This window comes from Podarcis erhardii (genome assembly GCF_964252035.2).
Source record: "Podarcis erhardii genome assembly, chromosome: 1".
Classification (NCBI taxonomy): Eukaryota; Metazoa; Chordata; class Lepidosauria; order Squamata; family Lacertidae; genus Podarcis; species Podarcis erhardii.
In genome coordinates, this window is record NC_138497.1 from 41672473 (window position 1) to 41696586 (window position 24114).

Genomic DNA, 24114 nt, shown 5'->3' on the forward strand with positions numbered 1-24114 from the left:
AAATGTGGACATTTTATTATGTTTTCTGAAGTGCAAAATGCAACCCGTATTAATGGATCAGTTTCAAAAGCGGCCTCCAATTGAACCTTGTTCTTCATTTATGACTTTGCTGCTTTCTGATAAAGACACTGTTTGAATAGAAGTATTTATATTTCCCCTATATTGTGTGTTTAGTAATTTATTGCTTTTTGAAAACTGAGAGCTAAGTTAAATATTTTTTCTTGTCCCCAAAGCCTATTTCAGTAACTTCATTGTTTTATAGGCTAGAGAGATAATAGACTAAGAATGTGGAGGTATTTTCTTCCTTTGCATTAAGATGGTATTTTCTTCAGTCTTTGAATTTTGTTCAGTACACTGTCTCCTTAAGATGTTAAGATGATGTGGCATTCATACAGGTATTTTGGAGGTGTTGCACTGCATCCTGATTGAAAGCCCAGAGGCTTTAAATTTGATAGAAGAAGGCCATATCAAGTCTATCATCTCGCTGCTGGATAAGCATGGGCGCAACCATAAGGTATGCTTGGCAAATGCAAGATGTATCATTAACCTGCAGACGAAACACATGGGTCTTTATAATATCTCCCGTTTAATGTGTTAAAAAAAGAAGCAACCACAGGATAATGAAAACCTGTACATTTGCAAACAAAGTACAAGTGTGAATTCAAAATATAGATACGTTTCTCTGTTTATGCTAAAGCTTAATTCCTTAGATAATGTTCTAGTGCACTACAAGCAAACACTGAGCCAATGCAGACATAATGCTCTCCTATCTACTTTCTGATTTCAGGGGATGTGTGCTGATTGCCACGGTTACAGTCCCTGAATTATTACAGCCATGGGTGCAAATCCCCTCGCCCATTACAAATGTTAAGCAGTTTGTAGACACCTTCAGCCAAGGACCTGAAATTCAGTACAAAACCACACTTCAGTTCCTGATTTAAGTGAAAATCCTGTTCACTTTTAGTTATTGCCTGTGCTAATGAACTATTCTACCGTGGTTAAGTGGAAGAAATAATTTTCTCTAGGGAAGGGAGATCCAAGGGGAGAGGGCACACATTTATGGATCTGATACCTGATTTATAAATGGGTGTTTAAAAAATCCCATTGTGTCTGCACTGGCTTTGATATGTTCATTTTTAAGCCACATGTTCTGTGAGCCACACGCAGCACCTGGAGCCTCTTCATCCACTGGCTCGTTTCCTCTTCCAGGTCCTGCCCACTTTCCTCATCCCTCAACCCACACGCTCCACAGCCCCATTTCCTCCACTCCAACCACCAAGATGAGTCTGGAAGCTTTCACTTCCCCTTTGATTAATCACAGCTTTTCATTTTATCTAAAACCAGCAAATGAAATGCTCAGCTGGATTCTGCCAGGGGAGGGGAAGGGGAGCACTTGAGCCTAAGTCTCACTGTGACTCCTTCGTGACATGGTAAACCATGGTTTGTTTTGATGTTCCAAGTGGCCGATTGTTTCAGATTGCTTCCCTTAGTATTAAAATTATAAGTTATAAGACCTTGAGCCAGTGTCGTGTCATGTACTGAATGTAGCAAGACTAGCTTCTAATAATGTCTTCCAGGTTCTCGATGTGCTTTGTTCTCTTTGTCTTTGTAATGGAGTAGCGGTGCGCGCTAATCAGAACTTAATCTGTGACAATCTTCTTCCTCGAAGAGATCTGCTCTTGCAAACACGGCTTGTGAATGATGTGACAAGGTAGGATCGGTGGCATGTGACTGTGTGTTCTTTATTAGATTTTACCTAATGAAAGGTCTCTATAACAGTCCCAGCCTTCTTGTTGTCTTGCCTTTGCACTCTCCTGGTAAGAGGCATCAGTAATTCCTATGTATGTCAGGGATCATCTCACCATGCCAACTGCTCCTAATGTGCAGTGTGATCCTGAGCATGTTTTCACAGCTCAAAGGGATTTTCATGTGAATGACACATAGTCCATTGATGTGACATATGAGACTACTACCTTGCTGAAGCTGTACAAGTCTGTGTCTTGTCAGTGGCTGGATGAGTGCCTGCCTGGGAACCAATATGTATATTGCTTTGGGTTCCATGATGGAAGGTGGGTTATACTGTATGTCTACAGTATATAGTAATTTAGTAATACAGTATATAGTATTTTTGGGACGCGGGTGGCGCTGTGGGTTAAACCACAGAGCCTAGGACTTGCCGATCAGAAGGTCGGCGGTTTGAATCCCCGTGATGGGGTGAGCTCCCATTGCTTGGTCCCTGCTCCTGCCAACCTAGCAATTTGAAAGCACCTCAAAGTGGAAGTAGATAAATAGGTACGCTCCGGTGGGAAGGTAAACGGCGTTTCCGTGCGCTGCTCTGGTTCGCCAGAAGCGGCTTAGTCATGTGGGCCACATGACCCGGAAGCTGTACGCCGGCTCCCTTGGCCAATAAAGCGAGATGAGTGCCGCAACCCCAGAGTCGGTCACGACTGGACCTAATGGTCAGGGGTCCCTTTACCTTTATACAGTATTTAGTAATACACTAAATATTTAAGTGTACCACAGCAGCCTCAGATTTCTTTGTACTCTTGTCTCAGTGGATCAGGGTCACTTACGTTGTATCCTGACAATGACACTTTATGGAAGAGGAAGCTAAGAAATGGTGACTTGACTAAAAGTATCCAGTGAACATGATGGTGGGGCAGGTATTTGATCATGGGCCTGGTGAATACAAAACCAGCATTATATCAGCTGCACCACATTGTCTTCTGCATTTTTCAAACTTTTAGTTGAGTACCCCAAGCACAAAACTGCTTACCCTGTGAACAACGATATTATTATTAAAATTATGTGCATTACCAAATGTTGCCTGTTAGGTAACTCTGAAACAGTTTTTTCTTATATGATTTCTCTACTATTTTTAATTTAATCTGGATAAATATACTATTCATAATTATTAAGGTTTTCCCCAATGTGGGAATCCAAAGATGACATAATACTGTGCATTTTACACACTCTTTGTTCTCTGTTCTCTTTTAGCATGAGGCCAAACATATTTCTTGGAATTGCTGATGGCTCAGCACAATATAAGAAATGGTACTTTGAACTAATAATTGATCAAGTAGATCCATTTTTGACGGCAAAACCTACACATCTACGGGTTGGCTGGGCCTCAGCTTTAGGCTATGCTCCTTATCCTGGAGGTGGGGAAGGATGGGGAGGCAACGGTGTTGGTGATGACCTATACTCATATGGCTTTGATGGACTTCATCTATGGTCTGGTGAGAACTAACTTAAAACTCTGAACAGGAGCAAACAATGTTAATGTTCTCAAAGTAGGGAGTTTTTTTTTTTAAATGAAACATGTTGGCCCTCTTAAAAGCACCTCTTTAGCTCTTCAAATGCCAAGTGCTGAGTAATAGATTAATGCTGACAGTAAGCTAGCAGCAGGCACAAAAGAATTAAAGTGATATCCAATGTCAGTTCTTTGATTTAAATTGGTCCACTCAGAATATGACCTGGACATTGGACGTGGAACCTTTAAAATGTGTTAGGCTAGTTTTCCCCCCCTTTTGTTTTGTTTTACTCAAGAGCTGTGCTTACATTCCACATGCAAACCCAATTTATATTCAGGGGAGTTGTATAGGAGAACTCCTTTGTTGTGTTAAATCAAATGGAAAATTGAGCATTTTAAAAGTGCATGCTATTTGAAATTGAATAACAGGAAGGGAGATAATGAGTTTTCTTTGTATAAGACTGTGCTCTCCAAGCCGTAATTCAAAAATACATTTTTGCTTTTACTATAATTAGTAACATTCATGCGAGCAGAATAATATATTTGATATATAGCCTCAATTTAGAATTCAGAAATCCTTGTAGAAGATTATGGGACGTAGACAATACAGAATGAAGCGGCATTATACTGAAGTTTTGAACTTCTTGTATGAATAGAAATATACTATTCATGCCTGATGAGGATGCTCAATGCATATTACTGAAACATTAATACTCTTTTTCTTACAGTTAGTTGAAGTCTTATTTATATGCTATGTTTTGTTACAGAATAGCTCTTTCCGCAAGAGCACCATGATCTATATTTATTTATTAAATTTCTATACTGTTATTCATTTCAACATCTCACATTGGTTTTTACAAGAAAAGCTATGCAATAATAAAAATACAGTAACCTCCCGCAAAGCATTTACAAAATAAACAGAATAATTAATGATTATTGTTCTTTGACAAATAATGGAATAAGGCAAGAACAGAAGATAAAAAATTACTTGAACTTCATGAAGTGTGTACATGTCAGAATGTGTAGGCCAAAATAGAAGGACATAATTTCCAGCTGTGGATGTTTGCTTTGTTTAAGCATTGTTCTCTAATTTATGAGCTTTGATCATACGTCTCATTTGTTTGCCTATTAAATTAGAAGCGTATGGAAGAGAAATGAAGGAGCAAGGTCATTTGGGGAAGTTCTTTTATTTTAAGCAAGGTTATATTTTGAGTTCGGAAGAAAACAATGAGCTTTGAAATGCCACCCCCCAAAAAATCACATAGGTCTTTGCAAATATGGTTTCAAAATCAAAAACTTGTCTTTCTGTGAATGCCTGCTTATTAGGTCGAGTGCCCAGAGCGGTGGCATCTGTCAATCAGCATTTGCTAGCATCTGAGGACGTGGTCAGCTGCTGCTTGGATTTAGGGGCACCCAGCATTTCTTTCCGCATTAATGGGCAGCCTGTGCAAGGAATGTTTGAGAACTTCAACACGGATGGACTTTTTTTCCCTGTGGTGAGCTTCTCAGCTGGTGTCAAGTAAGTAGAGCCTTCTTTCAGATAAACAGTTTGTGTTTTGCCAAGCTGTTTTATTGAGTGCTGCCAAATGTGGCCATGGCATCCTTCTCCCGAGGTCCTTTGCAGCTGTCAGTCCTGAAGAGAAAAACAATGTTATGTTGAAACCCTGACTCATAGATAATGGACAATGAAATATAGAGTCTTTGACACCTCTTGTCTTTGGTTTGAACTCTTCCCAGGTTGGCACTGAGCGAAGCCACTTTTATTTAATGATTTCTTTTCCTCCCATGACCTATGTGGAATGATTTAGGTCTCTGTCATTTATCAATGGATAAGTGTCTACACATAGCACCACACTTGGCATTAACTGAGATCTTTGTTGGCAGCAGCAACAAGAGGTCATACTCTCGTCTCACCTAAAAATATTTAAGGAACAATGATGAATCAGTATGACTTATATTTCACTGCTCAGTTGCATAAAACAATACAGAGGTGTTGACTTGGTACCTTTTCCAAGCTCTAATACAATTTTTATATAATAATCATTTCAAAAATCCCTCCTTTTATTTTATTTTTTTACACCCACTTACTAAACCAGTGATAGTCAAGGTAGTGACCTCCAGCTATTGTTTGTTTGTAACTCCCACCGGCCCTAGTGAGCATAGCCATTGGTCCAAGAGTTGTATTGGATAGGAGTTGTAACCCAACAACATCTGGGGGGCACAATGTTACCTACCCTTGCTCTGGACAGTTTGGGACAATGATATCTGAAGACTGTCTTCTCCCAAATGGACCTGTTCACACACTTCAGTCTTCAGAGAAGACTGTACGTCCCATCTACAGCTGAGGTCTGATTGGTGGGTTTGATGGACAGGGCTTTCTTGATAGTGGCACCCAAGTTATGGACAATATTGCCATATTTTTGTCGGGTCTCTCCTCTGTATGTCTCCAGGTGCAAATTAAAAATGTGTTTCTTTAGACTGACTTTATTTCAGTGAGTTCATCATTTACTTGTGATGCTTTAATATTCAATTCTCTTCCTGCTCTTGTATATGATATTTTCCTCTGTATCTTTCCTCTGTTACTGCCAATATTCATAAAAGTTTTCTTGAGGTGCTTTGCCATTTTGGGGCCTCCATTGTGGAGCTGAAAGGCAGGATAATTAATTAATATGTGACTATTAATAAATAAATAAATAAATAGTCACATACACTAGAATCTGCATGAAAGGGAAACTAAGAGATGAATCAAAACATTTTGGGGGAAATTAGAAGACAGAGAACACTTCCTGCATTTGTAGATCATCTCTGAGGTAAACCTAGAAGAAACTGAATCCCAGAAGCACAGGGGAGTGAAGAACATTTCAAAGGATTGGAGTAAATCATTTTCTTGACTCTTCATCTACTAAGTAGTTAGGCAGACAGTCTGTGACTCTTGGTGACAAGCAAATATATGTATCAGCCCAAGGATTCTTTCATGTGCCAGCAAAGTCTGGCTTTGCCACTTCATTTCCACCTTAGAAACCATTTGTCAACTCAAGGGGGAAAAATCTCCAGTATTATTCAGCAAATCATACCTACTATGGTAACTGTTAAGATCTTCACATATGTGTTACTTCAACCAAATGGCTTTATACAGGAAAATGAAGTAGTAAACTTGCTACTGGTAAACTATATATCTCAAAAATAAATGTATGAAGCTTGAGTAATATGTTCAAGTTCCCATGTGGGTGATTATTTGAAACCCAACCACAGCTAAAATGAGGCAAGCAGTTCCTTGAGGCTCTTTCCCCATACAATTTAACCATTTCAACCACAGTGGGATAAGGTACCAAAAACAGGATTTGCAGTGATATGGCCTAAAATTGTCAAATTTTCTAAAAGAACTTGAATGTGTGTATGGATTAAATAAGACCTGAAAACCTAGAATTGTAAACAACTACTTGCCTATGGCAGATAAGATGCGCCTCCATATGAGCAAAGAGGAATTTGTTTTTGTAAAGAACTGGAACTTCCTTTCATTCTTTTCATGCATGGAAAAAAATTTCCAAAGGCAGGTGAGTAAAAAATGGTAGACTTCCTTTTAAGGTTGTCTGAAAAGTGAACATGCAGAGCAATACTAAGCATGCTTACTCAGGAGTTAGACCTACTATGTTAAATGGGGCTTAATTCCTAGTAAGTGTGTTTTAGATAAACCACAGATTTGCAAATCTGTTTGAAATAGTTTAGAAAACAGTTTGAAAGTACAGGATTATGCAAATCTTCCTGAAAAGAGGAATATTGAATATTGTGCTGTAAGTAAGGATTCTTTGCAGATAATTCGGAAGTTGTTACTAGTGCAGAATTTGGATGTCAGAATGCTTACAGGCACAACTGAGAGGGCTTATGTAACACACATTGTGATAGAACTGCATTGATTACCTGTTTTATAGCGTTTTTATAAAATTATGCATGATATGGAGAAACATTTTTCTTCCTTTCTCATAACACTAAAAGTTATGGTCACCTGATGAAACTGAATATTGGAAGATTCAGGACAGATAGAGTACTTATTCACATACTGGATAGTTACAACTATGGACTGGCTTCCACAGGAGACAATTTCATGGGGGTGGAGAGGGAAGAAAGCCCTGTCACACAATCTGAAGTCTTTCAATGAGGCTTCCACTGATGGCACTCACTTGTTGAATCCCTACCTCACAAAGCAGAACATAATTCTTAAAACATAAAGATCCTGCCTCAGTCATAAATGTATTTTGTGATGATGAAGTTGTATATTGAATTGTGTTGAAAAGGAGTTCAGTTACATCATAATATAAGTACTGTAAAGGTATGTTCAATTTCCTTAGATACCATTAAGTCTCACATATAAAACAAAGAAGGTTCTTAATATTTGAAGCACATCTGCCTGAGAATATATAAATTTGAATATAAATGCATTGATTGCAGAGATACAGACCCAAGGCTAAAATGAAATTAGCGCTAGCAGATTCCTCTGCTTCTTGCTAAGAGAGGGTTCATGAAGCTCAAGGGTCCAGATGTGTTGACATGAAAAGTCAACATCTTTGAAATAAATGGCTGGTACTCTTTGTAATTGAACAGGTGGTGTGTTAAATAGTGGTGCTGCAGGGCTGCCTGTATCTGAAAACTCACACTGTGTCACAGAAAAAACAATATTAGGCATTTGACATATTCCTGAAACTCATCCTAGGAAAATTATGTAAAATGGCTAGAGATGTCATTGCAGCTGCTCAGGCAGTTGGAGAAAAGGCCTAACAAAATGTGTTGAAATGAATGTTATTATAATTTGTGTCAGTTCAGCAGTGAACTGATATTCTATATTAGTTAAATATTGTGTATAACTATTTGAATAAATGTTGACTCAGTAGTCTTGTACTTCTCAAATGAATTTGTAGTTGATGAGAACATGTCAGTGTCAGAACCTCTGCTCACTTTGCATCTGCTCCTTTATTGCTGATTGAAAGAAAATAGTACAGTACTGTAGAGTCAGAACGGGGAATCTTGTTGTTGTACCATCCCTCCCACTGTCCAGCCACCGCTGTGACCGGGCTGGTGGAGGCAGTCTTTGGTTTGTGTTGGAGAATCCCAAGACTGGTTCTGGAGGACTTCAATATCCATGTTGATGCTGACTTGTCTGGGCCAGTTCAAGAGCTCATGGCTGCCCTGAAAACCATCCAACACATTCTGTAGATCATACCCTAGATTTGGTTTTCGCTTCAGATATCATTACGAAGGACCCAGTTGTATATTGTCCATTGTCATGGAAGGATTACTCCCTGGTGAGCTTTGGATTGGCTGTGACTGACACCCACCCACACCAACCCACACGTGTGTGTGTGTGTGTGTGTGTGTGTGTTTTGGTTGGTTGGTTAGATTGATCCACCCCCAGAGACTGATGAAATCCGAGGTATTTCTGGATACTCTGGGGTATTTTCCAAGCAACATAATGGGTGCTACTGTTGAAGCCCTAGTTTCACTTTGGAATAGTGCAATTGACTCAATCACTTCTAGGTGGCCTTTCCAGCCATGGGGAGTCTGGGAAGCTCATTCGTTTACTGAGCAGCTCCAGACAGTGAAGCAGGCTGGCCATCATTTAGAGTGCAGGAGTTATAAGTCCCAGTGCAGGAATAGAAGTATGAATGCATAGCTCAGGCATAGGCAAACTCAGCCCTCCAGATGTTTTGGAACTACATTGGGATATTGAGCGTGGGCAGGAAAGATGATTTGTAAATATGATGCAAGACCTGTGGGGAAATTATTTGTGATAATACCCAGCAAAGTCATACTCATAGTAGATCCATTGCACCTAATAGACAGGTTACCCATCTTCACTGATTTCAGTGAGTCTACTCTAAGTATTAATAACACTGAGCATTACGCATGGACTTTTGTTCTCAGTTTACTTGATTGTATTTGAATATTCTGCATTAGACACATATCATCTATCATCTGTAAAAGGTTTTCCAGCTGTTAGAAATCAATGTTAGAAATTAATTTTCCAGTGAATAAAGGGGAAGTTTAAAATAAAGAAGTATGCTTTTCTTTACTGCAATTGCTGCTTAATTAATTTGGGCGCACGCGCGGGAATTAATGTTTAACGATAACATTTATATCTTCAAATGAGACCCCTGTTATTTTATTTGCTTTAAAAAATTCACCCTCTTGAAATATTATGCTTGTCCCATTTGCAATTGTACAGGGTACGTTTCTTGATGGGTGGGCGCCATGGAGAGTTCAAGTTTCTACCTCCTGCTGGCTATGTGCCTTGTTATGAAGCTTTGCTTCCAAAAGAGAAGATGAAACTGGAACCAGTTAAAGAATATAAGAGAGATTTGGATGGAGTTAGAGATTTGCTTGGTACCACACAATTTCTCTCCCAAACTAATTTCATCCCTTGTCCAATTGACACCAGCCAGGTATGTTTAATTGAAAACATCAGTATGAATATGTAATTTTTTGTAGGTTGTTTGCCGCACACCACGCCTATGAGGCATATTTTTTTATTTGCTATCTGGTTATTAATAAAACACACAGAAGATATTACTGTTAATTATTTTGTCTCATTTAAAACTCACCTATTTTCTTCTAGATTGCTTTGCCTTTCCATCTTGAGAAGATCAGAGACAAGCTTGCTGAAAATATCCATGAACTCTGGGGAATGAATAAAATAGAACTTGGCTGGACTTATGGCAAGGTACAATTTAAGAGTAATTCTAATGAGGAGAAAGGAGCCTTGTGCATGAATACCCTGGAGAAGCTACAAAGAACCACAACTATAGCAGATGGCGGTGAAAGCTAGTGTCTATTTGCAAGGTTGAAATACTGAAAAATCATTGTAGCTACAAAATAAGGCCTGCCTTCTTTCTTTCCAGAATATGACACACCATTGGTTTAAGTGGTGGCTTGTGGAAGATGCTGATGATGTATTCCTCCATTTTTAAAATAAAAAACCCCTTAATTTAATAGAAGAAATAGGATGTTTATACATTTACTTGTATATGGAATACTGCAACGTAATTTCCATGTCATGTATACAACCAACATGTTTTTAATCTTACATACTAAAGTTTTTAATCTTGCTTATTTAACAGTTACAGTGGTGAAAGTTCCTATATTATTGGTATGGGGACACAGAAATGGCTTGTAAGAGCCATGTGGTCTGAGCTGCAGCAAGCAGCTCAAAATCTCTTCACATGTCAAGTTTCTTAAGTACATGGGGGGGGGGGGACAAGACAAGGGCTTGATTACCTAATCCTCCCCAAATGAACTAACCCTGGCAGGACAGCTTACTCTATGGTCTTCATGCATTAATTAGGCTTAAACGCGTTTGTTATATGAGGATGGTTATGGCATGGAAATGGTATAGCAGAAAAGGGGCAAAATGTCTTCCACCTTATTCCCTGGCTGGCTAGAAACTTGCAGGACTTTGAATGCAGTGGAGAATCCACTGCTCTGCAACTAGCTAACTCCTTGTTTGGATTGCTCTGTACCTTACTAGTTAAAGACTCATGTTGGAAGGTTTCTTAAGGTTTATCTGTTGGGCTGCCGTGGTTCTAAGGTTATATACAGTCTCTCTTGTATTTTACATTATAGATACGAGACGATAATAAAAGACAACACCCTTGTCTGGTGGAATTTTCAAAACTACCTGAAACAGAGAAGAACTATAACCTTCAAATGTCAACAGAAACCCTGAAGTGAGTTATGAAATGGAAGAATTGTTGTTGTTTAGTCATTTAGTCATGTCCGACTCTTCGTGACCCCATGGACCAGAGCACGCCAGGCACTTCTGTCTTCTACTGCCTCCTGCAGTTTGGTCAAACTCATGTTTGTAGCTTCGAGAACACTGTCCAACCATCTCGTCCTCTGTCGTCCCCTTCTCCTTGTGCCCTCCATCTTTCCCAACATCAGGATCTTTTCCAGGGAGTCTTCTCTTCTCATGAGGTGGCCAAAGTCTTGGAGCCTCAGCTTCATGATCTGTCCTTCCAGTGAGCACTCAGGGCTGATTTCCTTAAGAAAATGGAAGATTTTTTTTTAAAAAAACAACTATATATTATAGTGGTGTTTTTTTTTAATGGAAGAATTAAAAAACCACTATAATATATAGTTTAATTCTACAGGAGAACTCTATGTGTTGTCATAGTTTTGAAAAGTGGGTGTCATATATACAATTAGGTTCATATATTGCACCTAAGAATATCTGTGCACTCTACAGGCATATAAGGAACAGAGGGGAAGTAATATTATGCCATTGCATCATTTCATTCTTGCTACAAATTTAGAAACAAGCAGTATGATTTTGGAGTTATGCAGAATTATATTGAATGGAAAATAAAACATTTTGCCTCCTGATCCCCCATGTCAAAGTCCTACCTGGGATTCAGTTTCTTTTAAGGAGGGCTTCTAGCATTTTCCTTTCCTCTACTCTGCCTCAGTTCATTAGACACTGAGCTACAGTGTTTGGTAGAAGGTTGAATTAAAGTGGAGAAAAGCAGCACATAAAATGTGGACACTGAAATAATTCTTGCTGTGCTATAAAACAATTCTGTTTTTTTAATTTACACATTATTAATTTTTAGTGGAAAGTGAAATTATATAATATAAAATCTAATAGCCTATATATGATGTTGGAAATACACATTATTTATAGTAGCAATGATAGCATGACAAAGGAATAATAATAATAATAATAATAATAATAATAATAATAATAATAATACCTCGCCCATCTGGCTGGGTTCCCCAGCCATTCTGGGAGGCTTGCAGCACTTATAAAACATCAAACATCAAACATTTCCAGATACATGGATACTGTATCTGAAGAAGTGTGCATGCACACGAAAGCTCATACCAAGAACTAACTTAGTTGGTCTTTAAGGTGCTACTGGAAGGAATTTTTTTATTTTGTTTTGACTACTGATTCTATGATACTGAGTATTTTTCTATCCCTATGCCATCAAATCTGCTTATGCTTATGTCTTTAAGGTGCTACTGGAAGGAATTTTTTTATTTTGTTTTGACTATGGCAGACCAACACGGATACCTACCTGTAATAGAATCAGTAGCCAGAGATGGTTTGGATAGGCAGGCTAAGCCACATGCGACAAGGGAAAGCAAAACCCTTAGGGTCATTTCCCTTGCCTACTTAAGGAAGAGCTGATTTCCCATGCATATATATCAACCAGACCCTTAGTATGAACAAATCCCATCATCAAAAAGAATTTTTTAATAAGACACATCCCCATGTTGCTATCTATCCTGTCCCAGCTTGCTGTAGTCTTGTGAGGCCAGGGATAAAAGGATAAAAATCATACAGTACAAAATGAAAGTAAAACCCAAGAACAATTCAAAATGCAACCAGCAAAACAAACTGACAAGCAAAACCAACACCAGTTAAAAACAAACAAACAGCAGTTTTGTAAGCAGAGGGTTGGGAATTGTGGGACTGTACTCTTCTCTTCTCTCCTCCCCTAGCCCCAGTTTCTTTTGCTGTTTTAACCACCCTGATGGATATTGCTTTGTATTTTTACAACTCACTTTTATTTTTATAGAACGCTTTTGGCCCTTGGGTGCCATGTTGTTCACATTAATCCAGGAGCAGAGGAAGATCTTCAGAAAATCAAACTTCCAAAAAAGTAAGTAACTGTAATGACTGCATATTGATTTCATGTGTTATTTATGTGATGATTATTTGTAAATTGCTGGTTGGAAATCCTTCACCCTTTTCTTTTAGCAATATAGATTCATAAATTTTGAACTTATTGAAGAGCTGCTTATCCTTTATAGAAGGTTGGGAAACTGACCGAAAATACCACTTTGTTTCAGAACCCAAGTATTAAGACCTCAGCTGTAACACCTCTGTTTAATTTTAAGGAACTAAGAAGAATAAGCTGTACATTTACCATCTTGTTTAGAAGCCTGTTACATCTTCTGAATGCACACAGAGTTTACTGTTTCTTGAAAGAATTATACCTCCCAACACATCTTTTGATTTACCAATTTTGTTATAAAATTTTAAAAAATTCCTGTTTAACTTCCCTAAGTTTCCAAGTGCCAGAGCTCAGCTTGTTGTTGTTGTTTAGTCGTTTAGTCATGTCCGACTCTTCATAACCCCATGGACCAGAGCACGCCAGGCACTTCTGTCTTCCACTGCCTCCCGCAGTTTGGTCAAACTCATGCTGGTAGCTTCAAAGACACTATCCAACCATCTCGTCCTCTGTCATCCCCTTCTCCTTGTGCCCTCCATCTTTCCCAACATCAGGGTCTTTTCCACGGAGTCTTCTCTTCTCATGAGGTGGCCAAAGTATTGGAGCCTCAGCTTCACGATCTGTCCTTCCAGTGAGCACTCAGGGCTGATTTCCTTAAGAATGGATAGGTTTGATCTTCTTGCAGTCCATACATTAGTAAAAAGAAAAAGAAAAAACAGTGTTTTGAATGTGTTATAAACATGCAACACCAGGTGGCGATGGAGAGTAAAGAAAAATTCTACGTGATTTTCCACAGCATTTTTTCCCTTTTGTCATAACGATTTAATTTCTGACTTATTTATAGCGTTTTTCCCCTTTATGTAGATCTACCCAGAGTTTCTTTAAAAAGCAAAAAAATAGCCTGTAGGAAAGGGGGGCATTCCTCAGAGGTGCTTTTCACCCAAGCTTGTTAGTCTGTTTGCCTGTTGGCAACATAGACTTTGTTTATTGCCCATAACCAGTGCACATCATCAGAGTGCTTGAGAATATCTGGAATGGTGCAATGGGCAGCTGTATATCTTGGATTGTTTCTGCCCTGTTTTCACATAGATAACAGGGCATTCCAAATAGTTCATACTGTATATTTAATTGTACACAGTAATAGGAAGAATATTTCCCTCTAAGGTATCTAACACCTCCTCTCATAGCACATTGCTTGTTACGTTTGGTTGAAACATATAGCTGAGTGGCTAAAACACACTGTTTCTAGCTCCAAAAGTAACCCTCTATCATTTCTGCTGGTTTATAGTTACATGATGTCAAATGGCTATAAGCCAGCACCTCTAGATCTTTCTGAAGTGAAATTGCTGCCTTCGCAGGAAGTGTTGGTCGACAAACTTGCAGAGAATGCACATAACGTCTGGGCAAAAGACAGAATAAAACAAGGTTGGACATACGGCATTCAGCAGGTAAATATAATTTACATAATATTTGGGTGGCATTAGGATGAGGGTTATGCTTAATTTAAAGTGGCACTGCTGGGTTATATACTTAATTCTTGAAAAATCTGTCTTCCTCAGTGACTACTGTGTTTGTCTGAAAGCCTGTGATAACTGAGCTATGATAGTATGATCATTCAGCAAATCTATTGCAAAAAAGATTTTTATGACTGGAATTGGATTTGCATTGGCCTTGAGTGTAAATTCAGACAAATCTGTAGTGTGATGCTTCCATGTTTTGCTTGCCTTTTATTGATTGTGTTTATATCTAGATTTAATTTAATTTAATTTAATTTTGCAGAAAGAATCTATAACCTGAATCCTACATTTCTTATCTGTACCTTTTTTAGGATCTCAAAAACAAACGAAATCCCCGACTGGTGCCTTATACATTATTAGATGAGCGTACTAAAAAATCAAACAGAGATAGCCTTCGTGAAGCTGTCCGCACCTTTGCTGGTTATGGATATAACATTGAACCACCAGATCAAGAAATAGGCAAGTCTTCCTGTGTTATTATGAACAGTCGCTATAGTATTTCTAATGTGCTTTGCCATCTATCTCACCTATTTCATCTTCCCAACAGTATTCTCATTTTTCAACTACATGTGGATTGAACTAGATGCTGCAATCACTGGTTCACACACACTCTCATTCTTCTGCCCTGTTTAGCACTCAAAAAGCAGAGAAATGTAGAAGATTCGCTAACCAATTATGTCAACAGGAATGTTGTTTAAACCCGACAATCAACCTATTAAAAAATGCATGTTTAAATCTGCATGTCAATCACTCAGAGACTTAAGGGGCATGCGTGAGTGACTGATGCACACTCAAACGTGCCAATTTTCACTGCTCCTACCCAGCTCTTCCCCATGACAAAAACACACTTACCTTAAGAGAGGGAGAGGAGGAACCTCTCCTGTGTAGAGGAAAAGCTTTTTGGGCTTGGAGCAGTAGGGAGTAGGGGCAGGAGGACAGAAGGAACCCAGGGAGAGAAAGCAAGACCCAGTTCAAGGAGGAATTGCTTTTAAGGTTGCCTTAGCACCTCTGTAACTGAAGCTACAAAAATACTGGAATATTGTTTCAACTAACTTAGGGTTGTTTTTTGCTTTCTTCTATCTTTCACAGCTGACCAAACAGTAGAAAAAGTGAGCATTGACAAGATACGTTTCTTCAGAGTAGAGCAGTCTTACGCAGTTAAGACTGGAAAGTGGTATTTTGAATTTGAAGCTGTAACAGGAGGAGATATGCGTGTTGGGTGGGCGAGGCCAGGCTGTCGGCCTGACATAGAATTGGGTGCTGATGACCAAGCATTTGTCTTTGAAGGCAGCAAGGTTGGTACATTTGATAATAAAATTAAGTAAGTAGGTCTGTAGCTAATAGCTATGGTTAAACAACTACTACAAAATTTGGTAGACACACAGACACACACACACACAGACACACACACACACACACACACACACACACACACACACACAGTCTTCTGTCCAAGTTTGTTATTTGTTTAACAAAATTTATATATTGCTTGATTGTTTTTAAAAAATATCTCTTAAGCTGTTTACCACAAACATCACCAAAATTATGGCCAACATCCAGGCAGCATTTTCTAGAGCTGATTGCTTACCTGTTTATCCTCTGTTTAAGAAATTAATTTTGATTATGAACTCACATTTGCACACAAAAATACCACATCACTTGGTATTTAGGTGTGACTTCTGGGGACATTTTGAATTTATTGCTCAGTGCTAAATTAATAATCAATTCTGCCCACGTCTTGACAAAAATAGCTTCTTTGTTTATCTTGTTTTACCTCTCTCTGCAGTGAATATGTTTCGACACACACATTTGAACCTGCTTGTTTTTCAGGGTCAACGTTGGCACCAGGGGAGTGGATTCTTTGGACGAAATTGGCAACCAGGAGACGTAGTGGGTTGTATGATAAATCTAGATGACAAATCAATGATATTTACTCTGAATGGAGAGTTGCTTATAACCAATAAAGGTTCAGAACTTGCTTTTGCTGACTTTGAAATAGATAACGGTAAGCGAATTCTTGTTGGGACAGTGCTACTAATTGAAAGGAAATAACGAGAAACCTGAATCTTGCTGTAGACTTTAAATTCTTAGTGTACAAAAATTATGATTAATTTTGGGGGTGTTCTACAACTTCAGATTTCAGTTGTTTAACTAACAGATGGTGGCTGTTCATCAGCCTTCACAGCCTTTAATGAAGTAGCTTAATTTAAGAAATGTATCTGTCATTTCCATTCAAGCAGGTGTGTTAGCTTGTTGCACCTTAAAGAAAAACAAATTTATTAGGCAAAAGCTTTTCTGGGCTACAGTCCACTTCATCAGATGAAGCGTAATTCTAAATTGGAAAGCATATATATATATATATATATATATATTCATGTGGTGTTCTGTGGTGCATGTGTACATGCATGCATAGGGGAGAAAGGTCAAAAAGAAATTCAGTGCAAAAGTAAAACACTGTGACAGTGACCAAAAGGGAAAATAATCACCATGATCAATGAACATGGCACTGTTAGTGGTAATGCAAGCATGTGCCTGGGCTGGGGACAGAAGTGAGGTGAATTGGACTTCCATTCCTATGATGGTAGGAATGAGAAAGTATGGCATGGATGAAGGTATACAGATGAGGCAATAAGGACTGATTACACCATGGCCCTTGCTCCCTCTGTTTCATCAGGATCAGGTCAAAATTTGAGAATATCAGTCAGTAAACGCGGGTGGCGATGTGGTCTAAACCACCGAGCCCTGGGCTTGCCAATCGGAAGGTTGGCAGTTTGAATCCCCATGACAGGGTGAGCTCCCATTGCTCGGTCCCAGCTCCTGCCAACCTAGCAGTTCGAAAGCACGCCAAAAAGTGCAAATAGATAAATTGGTCGTGTTCCGGTGGGAAGGTAAATGGCCTTTCCGTTCACTGCTCTGGTTTTGGTGTTCCGTTGCTCCATAAGCAGCTTAGTCATGCTGGCCAAATGACCTAGAAAAACTGTCTGTGGAGCAGACAAATGCCGGCTCCCTCGGCCTGTAAAGCGAGATGAGCGCCGCAACCCCAGAGTCGTCTGTGACTGGACTTAACTGCCAGGGGTCCTTTACCTTTACCTTTAAACTTCTTAGTCTGGTGGTGGTGCTGTTAAACACCAAACCTACCCAGAATAAAACATCTATCACCTATGATTTGATCATAGATGAAGGGCCTGACCTGGTGTGCATAGCTGAGACCATGGTAAGCAAATTAACACTTTTAGTTTTAAGTTAATTACTAAACAGAATGAAGCCTGGTTCTTTCTTATTAGAACCCCAAATCCATTGGAATTGAACCTGGGCAGCATTTTGCAGCTTGCTAATTTATTATTATTATTTTTTGGGGGGGGAGACACATTTAATAATAGTCTGTCCTTGAAATTAATCATTTGTAATGTTTGAATCTTTTTTTAATTAGAAAGTTTATGTCCCTCCATTATATATATATCATGATGATAACCAGTAGGGCTTCTCTATTCCTAAACGGGCTTTTATTAAACAAAAAACGGCAGTGTTGCACAGCAGCGATCCATACGGATAATTTTGTAATCTATTAGAGACCATTAGGATTCACAGTTACAAGTTATTGATGGCAAATGCCAAGATTATGCCACTAGTGTATGTTACCACGTGTAGCTAGCGCTATTTGTCATTCTTTCTGACTAATATTTTTTCATTAATGACTGCCTGGGATGCTGTATCAGTTGTGCTGTCAGCTTTTTATGAAGAAAGGAACATGTATAATGCCTGGCAAAGCCAAATACTTCAAAATAAGAGTATTAGGCTTGGCTCTTTCTGTTGGAAGTAGATTTGTTTAATCACTGGCATTTAACTGCTGCCTTTCTTTCGTTCCTTCCTCCAGAACAGTCTGCTTTCAGAGTAGTCATTAAGTTGTTTTGTTTGGTTTCTTTTTCTTTTCTTTTAAGCAGAAAAAGCACTGTTTGTTCATTCTCTGTTCCCACTATTTGGATGAAATTTCCACTAAGCGCCTTTTAGTTTCTTGTTGTTTTGTACTGCCAAGTGCTGCAGACCTAACAAGATCTGGTCCCCTTAACATATCCCTGTGCTTCTTATGGAAGCCTTCATGCAGAGTAATGTTATTAGCCTCATAAAAGGTTTATAAGAAAGCTTTCCTGTGGTTCAGGATAAGTTGTTTATCCTTTCAGCTCTTTATACAATAAATGTCAATCTGACATTTGGTAACTGATTATTAGAGAAGTCAGTCAGGTGACTAATTGTTTCAGAAGGTCTTCTGTGCCCTACATATGTGATGTTTTATTATTCTTTTATTTATTTCTGGGGGGGGGGTATGTCTATGTATGTGTGTGTGTGTGTGTGTTTGTGGCTGCCATAAATTCTTCGCCACCATTTCTAATGAACTGGGTACAAATTTAATCAGGAATAAATAAATTCATCCCTTTAACCAAAAGAGATTGTACTGAGAGTATGGTAAGCTTATGGTTAGAATAATCAACTCTGGGGTTTTCTATGTATATATTTCTCTAACTCCATATTCATGTTTCATGTTTGTTTCAGGTTTTGTCCCCATATGCTCACTGGGTCTGTCTCAGATTGGACGGATGAATTTTGGGAGAGATGCCAGCACCTTTAAGTATTATACAATGTGTGGTCTACAGGAAGGCTTTGAACCTTTTGCTGTCAACATGAACAGAGATGTTGCTATGTGGTTCAGCAAACGTTTACCAACATTTGTCAATGTACCAAAAGACCACCCTCATATTGAGGTAATGCTGCATAGTCAGAAGAGACATGGCATGTTCCCTTATACTTTCGGTCACTAAGAATTACATTGCAGAAGTAATAATAATAATTTTATTATTTATATCCTGCCCATCTGGCTGGATTTCCCCAGCCATTCTGGCAGCTTACAGAACATATTAAAAACCTGGTAAAATGTCAAACATTAAAAACTTCCAGATACAGGGCTGCCTTCAGATATTTTGGAAAAGTCAGATAGTTGTTTATTTCTTTGACATCTGATGGGAGGGCATTCCACGGGGCAGGTGCCACTGCCGAGAAGGCCCTCTGCCTGGTTCCCTGTAACTTCACTTCTCACAGTGAGAGAGGCTATTTCTACATCGCCTTATTGTGAATATATATCAGTGACAGTTCCCATAGGCTTTCACGTTAATCCCTTCACTTTCACTTCCTTTTATCTGCATTACTTTTTCTTTTACATAAATTAAAATGGTTGTATTTCAATAATTTATTCCCAGACACAATTACAACCTGCTATTAAGATGTATTAAACACTAACTGTGTGCAAGATAGAAGTGATATTGTTGTTACTCTGTTTCACTATCTCATTCAATTAGTCTTTTTTTTTAAGCAGATGGTTTTGATGAGACACCCAGAGATTACTTAACATTCTGTATACAGATACATTTCAAAGGTCCCTTTTTATAATCAAATTTGAACATGTTTAAACAGACAATACATGTGTATTCAGAAGTCCCACTGAGTTTGGGTAAGTGGGTATAAGACTGCAGCCTTGCTGAGTTAATGCTTGAGAACTTTGGTTTGTACAAAACTGTTTTTGAGGTAGGACATCTGAAGGAGTATTCTGTGCATCTTAAAAACTTGCTACTCTGTCAAACTCTCTCTCTCTCTCTCTCTCTCTCTCTCTCTCTCTCTCTCTCTGTGTGTGTGTGTGTGTGTAACTGCTTCTTTTTTGTTTCATGAGAAAATTGTTAATAACCTTTGACTGCAGGTAACAAGAATTGATGGGAACATTGACAGTCCTCCTCGCTTAAAAGTTACCCATAAGACATTTGGAACACAGAATAGTAATGCAGACATGATATATTGTCGCTTGAGCATGCCAATTGAATTCCACTCATCTTTTAACTACAGTACTGGTTTGGAACTGATTGATAGTTTCCAAAAAAGGTTAGATATAAGTTTGATTTTCCTCTAGGCTTAACTTTCTTTTAAAACTGCTTTCTTTTCTTTTTTGAGTCCATGGATTTAAAAATGATTTCTACTTACTCTGTACAGTTTTGTGGCTTTGGGTTTTATGGTACCCTAATCCTTAGTCTATAAACAAGAAATTTATCTATCCTGTAGTTAAATGGCTTTGATTATTCAGGGGTATTGAGCATGACAGACTTCAGCTGAAAAGCAATCTACTGGGATGTATTCTGATTCAAAATATTGTAGTCACACTGCCTTTTTAAATTTATATGCTGCTGCAAGTCCTTCTCTTTAGCATATACCTATTTTTATTTGAAGCAGTTGAGGCACAGAAGGACTTTCTGATCCTATGTCCTCTTTTAACTGACAGACAGAATTCATGCGTAATCTTCCCTTCATGGTTCTATCTAGCACAGATTTCATACTATGAACAAAGTGCCAAAGTTCATATTTTCCAGATAGCAACCAATCCATCAAAGCTTCCCTTCATCATTTTTTCAGTGTTATAAAGTATTCTCTCATAGAATCATAGAATTGTAGAGTTGGAAGGTACAACGAATGTCATCTAGTCCAACCTCGTGCAATGCAGGAATCTTTTGCCCAACATAGGCAAAACCCACGACCCTGAGATTGAGTCCCATACTCTACTGACTGAGCTATCTCAATTCCTGTTTTGTGTATTTAAATGTCTGATAATTATACTTTATTTTCAGAAAACAGAACCAGGAGATACCTGTTCATGCCACAACGGTAAGTATATAACCATGGTTGTGGTTGTGGTTGTTTCTGTTTTTAGAAATGGGCTAGCTCCCCCAGGTTCAGATGAATTGGTTCAGATTAAGTCACACTGTTTCTCCTAAAACTGGGAAAGAATTTGAGTCAATGTGAGCCAATCCAGGTTGATGGTCATGGGGATATCATGGAGTCTGATCCCTCTGCCATTCCCAAACCCCTGCTCACCCAGTAAGCCCCCATTGATCCTCTAAGTCCCAGTCCTTCCCAACATGTACTGGCTTCTTCTGAGGACTGAATCGCTGCTGGATTGTCTGTAATCTTTGGGTTGAAGGATGGAATACAATTTCAATTCGAATTCAATAGGTAAAGGTAAAGGTAAAGGACCCCTGGATGGTTAAGTCCACTCAAAGGCGACTATGGGGTGTGGTGCTCATCTTGCTTTCAGGCCGAGGAAGCCGGTGTTTGTCCACAGACAGCTTTCTGGGTCATGACTAAACCACTTCTGGTGCAACGGGACACCGTGAGAGAAACCAGAGTGCACGGAAACACTGTTTACCTTCGCGTCGCAACAGTACCTATTTATCTACTTGCACTGGTGTGCTTTCAAACTGGTAGGTTGGCAGCAGCCGGGACAGAGCAACGGGAGCTCACCCCGCTGCAGGGATTCGAACCGCCGACCTTCCGATTGGCAAGCCCAAGGGGCTCAGTGGTTTAGACCACAGCGCCACCTGCGTCAGTAATTAGTAGTTAGGCCCAGAGAAGCTCAGTGAAAATTGAACCACATGTCAGTGCGGAATGCTTTGAACATTTATCCAGGAAAAAATAAAGCACAACCGGTTTTGTTCAAGCCACGCATACTGATTCTATTAATTATTTCTTTTTAGTACACGGGATGCAGTTTTCTGTTAGAAGGTTTTTGTGCTTGTTCTCATTTAAATATATATTTATTTAAATATTTCCGCTTGCTATTGTTTTTTTCAGTACTACTACTCTGTGCGGATCTTTGCGGGCCAAGACCCATCTGTTGTCTGGATTGGCTGGGTAACACCTGATTACCACTTTTACAGTGAACATTTTGACTTAAATAAGAACTGCACAGTAACAGTTACTTTGGGAGATGAAAGAGGAAGAGTTCATGAAAGGTGTGACTCTTAGAAATTACCTGTTGATTAACCTATGTCTCAATTAATTTTATCAATAGTTGGAAAGGACTTTTAATTTTTATAACCCCAAAATGAAATTGGTTTGATTTTATTCATAACATTTGAACCTGAGGATATGCTTTGTGCAAGTACTTAATGCCATCATTTACTAATATTAGATACAGTTAACAGTAACATTTATAGGACTCAGTGTCACTTCCTCAGCTACAATTCCTTGAAATTATGTGTCCTGTGGCTTTAACTGTGATGATAATTTTGATGCAGATTTCACAAGTAAAAAAGTAGAGTTCAAATGTTGTTAACTTTTCAATAAGTAATATGCAAACATTACTTTTCAATAAGTAATATGCATATATTACTTTTCAATAAGTAATATGCAAACAGGGGGAAAAAGATTTTTTTTCAGGTTTCATTGTACTTCTAATTAGAAAAGTAAGATTTAAATGAACAGTTCAGGAATCCTTGCAAGTGACTACTGACTTAAAGTTAGTTTTAAATGCAAAGCTTGCACTTAACATGCATCCTTATGTTTGGCTATAAGCCACCATTTATCCAAGGGCTCATCCACACTGCAATTTCTTGCATTTGTCCCATGATTTCTATGCACAGGTCTGAGAGGGTTTTCTTTTGCCCCGCTGCTTTCCCCGGGAAACCTGATGTTTACTCAGTAAAAGACTTTGGGCTTCAACCTTTCAGTGGCGCTCTGTACAGTGCTTCTCACATTCTGTTGTTTGTCATGGCTGCAGCACTTCCTGTAGCTTCCTCTTGGCTCAGTGCCCAGGGCAGGCAAACTGGACGTCCTTCCCTTAATCCACCTCTGGTTTACTGCTGAGTTGGAGCAAATGTCAGCCCACAGAAAACCTACCCGACGTTTATTCTGATTCAGCTGTAAACTGCAGGTTTTCCCAGGGAAAGTGGTGGGGGGGGGGAGAAAACACCACTCGGACTCACACCTAGAAATCGAAGAACAAGCAAAAGTGTGATTAAGCCCAAAGATACAGGGTGTCCCTTATGGGTCTGATAGAGCTGGGTTAGGCCACGTATAGAAATGGAGTTCAATGATATCAATATGCTGTCCCTGTTCTTCCCATCTGACCTGGGTTTTGCTGCCTCTCTGCTTGCTTAGGCTCAAGCTACAGGTTACAAGGTGAAAATTGTGTTTTCTCTTTGCATATCCTCTTTCCCTTCCCTTCCCTTCCCTCCCCCTCCCCCAGTTGCTTTCTCCCATGAAGGGGCTCCAGTTTTACAGCTTTGGGCATGGTGTTCCTGTATTTCTGTTGCACCAACAATGATGTTATCTCAGATATAGTATTGGTGGATTTGATTACCGCAGGTATCTTACACCAGCGCTTCAGTGTTAACAATGGCTCACAGTTGTTACTGCCACACTTCAAAATGCTGGTTTTAAACTCTAAAGCCCTAAATGGCTTGGATTAGGAGTACTTTATGTCTTACTGTGATCATGTAGGTTTACCGTAAACACCTTTCTTATTATGCCGTGTACTTTGGCAAATGTGGCTTTCTGCACCTATAGAACTCACTTCAGCTGGAGACTCTTCAAATACTTAACTGGGCTGGGCTGGGCTGGCTGGAATTTGGTGACCAGACTTAAACTATCACAAGGAAATGGATTTTTAATCCGTAGTTAGTTCCTTTGTTGCATATTTTTTCTGTTATAGTACAACCCATAGATGGAGCAAGCTAAAGCTTAAAAAAAAAAAAAAATCAACAAAATCTGCATCTTCACTCTGTTTAACCACTACTTGTCCCGATGA

The 24114-nt window shown here is 39.0% G+C and overlaps 1 protein-coding gene across 1 annotated transcript in view; it reads left to right on the forward strand.

Moving 5' to 3' along the window:
• RYR3 (ryanodine receptor 3) overlaps nt 1-24114 on the forward strand; it is a 262055-nt gene that overhangs the window by 105744 nt on the left and 132197 nt on the right. The window contains exons 16-31 of the mRNA XM_081857249.1: nt 396-514; nt 1578-1711; nt 2998-3239; nt 4580-4772; nt 9471-9687; nt 9861-9965; nt 10865-10968; nt 12823-12906; nt 14267-14426; nt 14807-14954; nt 15585-15790; nt 16326-16500; nt 19044-19252; nt 20239-20417; nt 21155-21191; nt 22158-22318. Coding sequence (XP_081713375.1) covers nt 396-514; nt 1578-1711; nt 2998-3239; nt 4580-4772; nt 9471-9687; nt 9861-9965; nt 10865-10968; nt 12823-12906; nt 14267-14426; nt 14807-14954; nt 15585-15790; nt 16326-16500; nt 19044-19252; nt 20239-20417; nt 21155-21191; nt 22158-22318 — 2473 coding nt within the window. The remainder of the gene's footprint in view (nt 1-395; nt 515-1577; nt 1712-2997; nt 3240-4579; nt 4773-9470; nt 9688-9860; nt 9966-10864; nt 10969-12822; nt 12907-14266; nt 14427-14806; nt 14955-15584; nt 15791-16325; nt 16501-19043; nt 19253-20238; nt 20418-21154; nt 21192-22157; nt 22319-24114) is intronic.